Below are 8,796 nucleotides of genomic sequence, written 5' to 3' on the forward strand. Positions count from 1 at the left end.
TGTCCCCCAGGGGCTGGAAGAGATGAGTCCCCAAGTTCTGCTGCTGCCAGAGGACTGAGAGGTTTCTGAAGAAATTGCCCTAACTCCTCTGTTTCTACCAGCACCAATGTCCCCTCACACATTGCACCACCTTGCTTCAAAGCAACAACAGCAGTCAGCTTGGCTTTCCAGGGCTCTGGCGCAGCTCTCAGGGAAGGCAATGACCACTTGTGTCGCCAGCCACTGTCCTGCCAAGTCACCCAGAGGTGACTACAATAACCAAAGCCTCCCTGAGATATTGTTTTAAGTGACATTTGAAAGACTTCCAAGAGAGTGTATATTATTCTCACTACTTTGAACTTAAATCATGAAGGAAAGGTTTTTCAGATATTTGTGAATATTTTTTCACAAACTACTGACAAAACATTTTGTTCCAGCAGGTCAGTTCTTCTGTGCTCTGAGAAAGTGTATAGCAGAGAGATTTTGAATCCATTTCATTGTATTTGCATGGCCAGACAAACCACCAAAACCTGAGTTTCTTTCTGAAAGGATTAAAAGGTGAAAGGATGTCTTTTCCCAGTATTAGTGAAATATCAAACGTGTTACATTTTTGCACTACTCTTTGGGAAATCTTGTGGAAAACCAGAAAGCCTCCCCACCCCATTGATATAAGAAAGGGAGAGAAATTTGAAGCTTACCTAAGCTTTTTTTTGTGAAGACTATAGATTTTGTACAGAACCAGAAGTAAAGCAATTGATGTCACAACAATCAAGAACGCCAAGAATATAATCAGGGCTTTAGAATTATCTAGCAACAGAAAATTAATACATTTATTATTTTGTGAACACATAATTAATGGTGTTTTAAAATCACATTTTTTAATCTATACCTTTCCTAGAACCAGGGCTCATTGATTTTTTTTTTTTTTTGTGAAAAGAACTAGACAATTAAGTATTTAATTATTCCAAAGTGCACAAAACTTTCAAGCCCACAGAAAAGGAGGGAATTTTATTTTGTCATGATGAAAACTTTCACTTAAACTCTCCCATGTCCACCTGTCAAAATGCTACAACTCACTCACTGGTTCGGCATTACCATGTTGTCTCCTGCTCTGTGTGACCTGCACACCTCAGCAGTGGAGCTCTTGGCTGCTCCTGAGCTGGGAGATGGGAATCCCTGACAAGTCACAGATGTTCAGCTCCTGAAATGCAGGATCTGAACACGGGAAAATAATCCTAAAGTGAATAATTTAAGTTAGAGGAATTAATTTCTAGTTGCATTTGAATGTTTCCTGAAGAAACCACAGTTGTTTAATAATTCTGAACTATGGCCAACGAGTTGTCGACGTGATCTGCTACATTAATTCTGAATTAAGATATTATTTTTTCCAACGCAGATCAACTATATAAAACCAGGCATTTGGGATTTTTGATTAGAAGCAATTGTAACAGAATTCACAATTTACACTATTACTCTATACTATGCTAAAGTCAAAAGTCAAAATGCTGTATAAATTTACTTACATCTGGTTCTTATACTCTTCTTTACTGGCTGCCCTCTGTGTTCTCCATTAAACACTAAGATCTGCATGCAGTCAGTGAGAATAATAGAGATGTTAAGAAATAACAAGTAGAAAATTCTGCATAAATTTTTTTAGAAAGCAAAACACAATGGACATTCAAAATTCATCCATCTATTTTCAATTAATCAACTTCATTGACAGTAGGATCTGCTGTCAATCTTTGTATAGCCATTTACAGTGCAGCTCATGCTTCCACCTAAGTTACAGCAAGATCTAGATCCAAAAATATGTAGATGACTGGAAAAAAAAGTTAGTAAAACAGGAGACACATTTTACAAAATCAAAATCAGATGTATTTCAAGGAAAAAAAATAAATTTTTTCTCTTATTGAATCAAAATCAATCATATCTGAAATATTGGAATAAAACAATATTGCAATATGGAATAAAACATCATTGTTCTTTTTTGCTTCTATTGTAAATATATGAATAGTCAACTTAATTGGATATTTTTAAAACAAGTTCCTGTATGGGAAGTAATTCATAAAAGGTTAAATTATAGAAGCCAGAATAAACTTTTAAATAAGATGCTTTCTTGCAACATTAACTTTTAGGTACTTTAACTGCTGCTAAAATACTAACTTTGTTTATATGTGCTTATATTTCATAATATATTTTACATTTATCCAATCTTTTACATTTCCTTAACAGAAATTCTTATCAGATCTAACAGGCAGCTTGAAGTTTTTACATCAAATATTTCACACTTTTCTTCTGAAGAAAAATTAATCTTACAATTAAACTTAAAGATTTAATACTAACTGGTGGAGAATACTAAGAGGATTGAATAATAGTGGTCTTAATAACAATACTCTCCTGCTGCAAATCATCCAAAAGGGAAGGAGAAGGGCTTTTAGCACCCTTGGTGACTGCAGGCTGAGTTCTGACTGAGCCCACCCGATCTCTTAAGAGAAATCTCTCTTGCAGACTTAGAAGACTGCCCCAGCTCCCACCCTCTGCTCTAAAAGGCTGATGTGTTCAGGGCGTTGGTGATTTCTGAATTCTGCAGCTGGGAAGAAAGCCATGGTAGGTGGCAACATCCAGAGGAGCAGCAGAGGTGGCAGAGAAAACAAGCAAGAAGCTTCTCAAGTAACAAAAGCCAGAAGCCTAGTGCAGCAGCCAGGGTCAAAACATCACTAACCAAAAAGTACGCTGGGTAGGCGCCTGTTTATTCCTTGAACAATCCAGTGTGCAGACAGAAGGGAGTCATGACATCTGCCAGCTCTCACAGGTGACATGGTTTTTTTTCTTGAGCCTTCCATAACTTGACCCAGAATCTTTTCATTACTAATTAAGGCCATAAGGCTTTCTCTGTTTTTCCACTAAGAACTGGGCAAAACTATTTTGAAGCAGAAGCCAGGGTTTAGAGGCAACTAGGAGCAATTTCTTCTGTAAGGCACACTGCTCACTGCAAGTGATGTACAAAAAGCCTGCAAGAGTGCACAGGTCTCATACTACAAGGGCAAGGCAAGCATCTTTTGCTCCTACAGGAACCTCGTCTTTATTTTCCAAACACAAAGCTCTCTGAGCAGAATCTGTCAGAAAAATACTGGAACAAAAAATCCGGACTACTCAAGTTCTCTGATACTGCATTTCCTCAGGAAGACAGAGAAAAGAGGAAAAGGTTGTGGAAAATGAGTTCCTAAAGTAATAAAACTGGTTCCCAAAAGTAATAAAACTCCGTCATTCCTACTGGTTAATTTCTTACTGAAACTTTACTGAGAGGAGCTATCAGGATATGAGAAGTATTCCTACTGGCCACATGAAGGGGTTCACACAAGACCACCGGCTTTGCAAGCAACAAATGCCAAAGGGGTGAAACGCCTGAGAGAAGAGAAAATAGCAGGAGGCCTTCAGGAAAGTGAAGCTTGTAACCAGAGGATAATATATTTTGTGTGAAAACAAGGAGTGGCTTGTAAAGACTGATATAAGGACATGTGAAAGGATCTGAACTGCTTCACACTAACCAGTCCTTGAAGCATCAGAAATCTTCACAGTGAGAAACTCTGAACAATTTATTTCTCAGCAATTATCTCAAGACTTACATCCCATACTTATCCTCTGATTGAAATGACAGCCACACATTCATTAAATTAAATGTGTTTTAAACACTAAAATATCAGTTATACTTAAGAAACTATTTTAAAGCTTATGGAACCCTCAAATCTCCTTCTGTCCCAAATAAAAAAAAAATCTATTCAGCCTGTATTTTTCATGCTGTCAGAACCTATATGGAATAGCACACAAGGGACTGACGGATAGGCTAGGCACACGTGCATTTCATTTCTGAAGTAATAGCTACTTCTTTACATCTGTGGCCTACAGATCTATAGATTAACTCCTCTGACACCATATTTGCCTTTTTTCCTATAATCAAATATAAAATACTTAAACAATGACAACACAGCAATATTCTACATATTTAATTTAATAAGCCTACTTACCGTAAATGTATAGTTTGTCAAGTACAAGAGATTTTCTTTTTTAAAATCACAATAATTGTCTCTGGAGTCCTTTGTTCCATCATTTTCCCAAGTCAATTCAAATACTGTTTTTGCTCCATACACTTGTTGACTTTTGCACTTAATTTGGACAGCATTATCAGCTGTCAGGGTTGCATTAACATCAGCCACTGCCTGTGGTTCTGTTCACAAAAGAAGTGTTACTGGTTCTGTTCTCATCATCTCAAACCAGACATTTCAAAAGCTGTATGCGTTCACTTCTGATTGTTATCTTCTCTCTTAATAATTTCATAAATTGCCTTCCTTTAAAATTTCAGTCCCAATTTAACAAGATAAATAAAATCAGTTTTCAGTTATCCATAGCCTTATCTGAACTGGAAAATACGTGAAGTGGAACTAAAAAATCTGGGAAGATCAGAGTTCTACTGACAGTCAGGCTGCAAAGATAATATGATGGCAACTCTCTCTCTTGCATCTGACATCCCTTTCTCATTTGAGGAACATGGGACAACAGACAAGATGGGGAAACAAAGAGTTTTCTATGTGAGTGTTTGTTTCAAAACTTCTGTAAATTAAGTTTCCTACCAGGAGTTACTAGTATATTTTAATATTTGCAATAGTATCCTTTTGCTTAAAGTGTCACATTGTCTTAAAGCTGGCCTAAAACCACAAAAACTCTTTATTTTTTAACGATAAGGAATCTGTTAAGCCTACTCCGTGTTTTCCAAGTCTAATTTGACATGTGGTAGCAAATGGGTTTCAGACTGGGGACACAGCCCAAGGGGACCTTTCACTGAGAGCTTATAAAACCTTTCCAAAAATAAATAACCTTCTGTGTGAGACAGCTACATTAGCCACATTTCAGTAGAACACCGCTAGCATATTAAAAAAAAAAAAAAAAAAAAAAAAAAGCACCAGCAAGAGGCAGTTGCTTTTTGCTTCATATGAAGAGCTAAGATGTGTGAGCCTTTATGAGCAGATCAAATATTTTGTGTTGGGAGTGGCAGGACATTTTACTTGGCTCATTTTTATCCACAGGGCAGATTTGTTACGATCTGTATTCAGCATTCTACTGAAAGAGCTGTGACAGGGAGACAGCGAATATTTCTGGAGGCCATGTGTTTGTTGAAGATGAAAAAATATTTTATAAAATGTAGGGTTTTTTCTGCTTCCAAGGAGTTGTGCTCTACTGATATATTCTTTTGTTTAAGGAGCCATAAAACTCTTCCACTTTCTGTTTGATCATGTTATCAACTGTTTTAACAGTTGAAGAAGGCTTAATAAATACCATTAATTCATGAAGGCAAGCAACTTATTTTCTCAGAAAATAGGGGAACTGAGGTTGTTTTACAGACCCATAAACTTCTATTGTGGACTGTAATCTTCACGAGTTATCAAAATATGAGTGGAGCCCCAGGAAGCGGGGGGTCCAAAATATAATATGCTCAAACTAAATTATCATAGAGAGAAAAATCATGATTATGCTCAAATTAGGGCTGTCTAAAAATCAAAGACATTTTTCAGTTTCTGATAAAGTCTCAGATCAAACAGTTTACTTTATCAATCAATCAATCCATTTTTCAGATGGGGTTTTTTTTTTCCCCCCCAGGGGGCTTCAGGTGATAACTTTGATCCCTGAATTCTTCCAACTATAAACTAAATTTTTTTGGCTCAATGACCCAGAGTAATAGGGGAGATTCCAAAGTTCTCATGGATTGTCTATAAAACTGGGTACAACAGCTCTGTAAATTCCACAGAGGGATAGGATTCAAATTCAAAAAAATAGTCTACCAGAAGCCCCTGTATTTCCCAAAGCTCTAGAGAAACACATTTAATAAAAGCAGCAGTCAGATTTAATGTTCTTATCTATCCCTTTTCTACATATTTTTTTCAGGAGTGCTAAAAGCAACAAAAGATTTAATTATTCCTGCTAATAGGGAAAAAAACTCACCACTTTAAACTATCATTACATGACTAGCACAAAAATAATATTTTATTTTTCACAAAAAAAAAAAAAATTTGCTTATTCATTGAAATTAAACGAAATATTAATTTAGGATCTTACCAGGAAACCATCATAGTTTCCCTAGAGCTGTATCTCTACATTAGCTGAGACTGCAGGTGGTGGAACTAGAGCTAAAAAAGTACTGGAAGAAATTAGATAAAGATGGTTTTTCTGAGTGGTTTGGGGTTGGGTTTTTTCCCCTCAAAGGAATTAAAACAGTGTGACGTTCTACATCTGAAGATTAAAAGGGGAAAAAAAACCCCAACAAAACAGAAAGGACTGTGTCTCTATTATGCCTTGTCTGCATCATGAAAATAGATGCTAAGTTTGTTGGTTTGGTGGTTTTTTTAGCTTTTCTTGTAGTTCTATGAATTGAACATGTACGGCAAAAAAAAAGAATCAGGACCATGGGGGTAAGCTTTTGAAAGTATAGGCCCAACAAGGTGCACAGACCTTTCCGGCAGCACAAGGGTTGGCACACATTCTGCTTTAAACTAATGTGGAGTCCTAGAAGCCAACTGTGGACATGTACATCCAAACTACTTGAAACCTGGTAGAGAAATCAGTATTGGTATAGCCTGAGTGATACAGGTCTGCTTTGAGCAAACAGGCAGCTAGAGAACAGAAGATACATTCTGCGTGTCTTTTTATCTTTCATGCCACCAAAAAAAAAAAAAAAAAAAAAAGTTTTCACTCTCTTTGTGTTTAACTTGAATCTTTTCTTTAGATTGGGACATAATGCTTTCTAAAATCTTATCAAGAATTTCACATGAATGTAATTTTTTTTAAATCTAGTATATACAAAAAGAATACTAATACTAAATACATAATTTAAAATAAATTATGTAATTAAAAAAGAAACACTAATTATATGAATGTCAAGAAAATTCTTTTAAGGTTAATCAGGTTCTCGACTAATAACATCATAAAATATAATGAAGTACAATAAGAAAGTACATATTCCCTGTGTTAGTATCAGCCTTGTTCATACCACTTCGCATACAAGTGACTTACCTGCTGATTTTGTCATAAAATTATAGCTTTCAGGTTTTCCCACAAATTGTCCATTGTTATATTTACTGTTTGTGTATGGAGTCACAGTTACAGAACCTCTGCTGTAAGGTTCTAATTCAGGGCAAATAAAGTTAGTTGTGCTGACAAATTCTTCCTCTTTAAGAAAAACATAAAAAAATGAAATTAATTAATGAAATTAATTACATTAATGAAATTTATGTTAGGAGCACAGAAACTTTTGCACTTCATCAGAGCTACCTGAAACCACTGTCATGTGTACCTCTATTTTAATTACCTTGTACTTGGTTGGTTTGTCTACCTTACCAACCGCCCAGGAAGAGGAAGAGATATATTCCCCAGTGAAAAAGGTAGAAAGTTGAGGTTTTGTTCTGTTTGGTTTTTTTTTGTTGTTTTTACTTCCTCAGTATGTCATTTAAATGGATGTAAGTAAAAACTGACACAAAGCACATTGATAAAGAGAGGCTGGCACTTTCTTCTGTGTTCAGCTTGGGAAGGTGGTAGTAGACACGTCAAAAGTCACTTTGCACACTGGGAAGTCTGTTCTGGTATGGCACGAGAGATGTCTTGTGCTTTTGGTAGTGGCAAGCAGGACAGAAAGGAATTGCATGAGAAGCAACATGAGCGCATCTATTACCCACACTGCAGCTGGGGCTTTGGTGGCTTGGGGAACTGAGGAGCATTGGCCTTGCCATGTTTCCTGCTGGCTGCTTCAGATGTGACCTCCCCGCACCCCAGCATACTACCTTGGTCTCCGACAATGGCCAAGCCAGACCAACCACTGAAACTGGTGCATGGGGCTGTCACCCTTTTGGATACTGGTCAAATCTGGGCCACGGAGAATGGGAGAGACTATTTGTATCTGGGGAGCACATGAGCACGACAGCCTTCGGTTCCTGTGACAGTCCAAGTTTACAAAACATGCAGTATGTGAACAGAAAGAAAGAATTAACCCAGGACTAGCTAAAAACTGACATGTATTTCCTGATATCATTTATCAGGCTCTTCATTTTCTAAAGATTGTTTTCCAGTCCTTGTTTTGAAGAAAAGCTCACACCTGGAAAACATGGTCTCAGTATAACAGACACAGACTTATCCATCTAAATGTAAGGTGGCTTAAAAGAGTATATTTGGAAGGAGTGACCATTTAGAAGACAAGCACTTGGCTTTAACTATCTAAACAGGTATATACTAACTGTCATACTTAGGACCCCTGATTTTTGCATATATTATTGTTACTCAAAAGGCAGGCCCCTGTCTTCTCAGAGAATATATTAACCAGCTATAGCAGCATTTTCTGAGACAGAGCACCATGCTATGAACTGATTAGGCAACTGATAATCTTGTCATAACAGGAGAACTGAAGGGTGGAAGAGTTGCATCCTGAAATGGCAAACTGAATAACCGCATGTTTCAACTGGAAAAACCCCAAAAGAAAGAAATATAAATGTTTGTACAAAAAAAAAAAAAATCTGTACAGTTTGAAGAGATTCCAATATGGTTTGATAGTGTACCATGCTTGGTGCTCTGTAAATATTAAAACATGCAATAAATTTCTCAAGAACAAGTGGATGAGGCCCTCTACAGACAGACAGGAGTAGCCTCATGCTCACAAGCCCTGGTCCTCATGGGGGATTGCAGCCACCCTAATATCTGTTGGAGGAACAACACAGCACAGCATAGGCAGGCCAGGAAGTTCCTGAAATGCATTGATGACAGCTTCCTTCTCCAAGTGAT

General features: G+C 37.0%; 1 protein-coding gene across 1 annotated transcript in view; it reads right to left on the reverse strand.

Moving 5' to 3' along the window:
• PTPRC (protein tyrosine phosphatase, receptor type, C) overlaps positions 1-7,197 on the reverse strand; it is a gene marked incomplete at its 5' end in the record, with an annotated part of 21,150 nt that extends 13,953 nt beyond the window's left edge. Inside the window, 4 exons of the mRNA XM_010087034.1 lie at positions 678-786; positions 1,503-1,563; positions 4,005-4,204; positions 7,042-7,197. Coding sequence (XP_010085336.1) covers positions 678-786; positions 1,503-1,563; positions 4,005-4,204; positions 7,042-7,197 — 526 coding nt within the window. The remainder of the gene's footprint in view (positions 1-677; positions 787-1,502; positions 1,564-4,004; positions 4,205-7,041) is intronic.
• Positions 7,198-8,796: the final 1,599 nt, after the last annotated feature.

The sequence above is a fragment of the Pterocles gutturalis genome, unplaced genomic scaffold (assembly GCF_000699245.1).
Source record: "Pterocles gutturalis isolate BGI_N339 unplaced genomic scaffold, ASM69924v1 scaffold29551, whole genome shotgun sequence".
In the NCBI taxonomy this organism is placed as follows: domain Eukaryota; kingdom Metazoa; phylum Chordata; class Aves; order Pterocliformes; family Pteroclidae; genus Pterocles; species Pterocles gutturalis.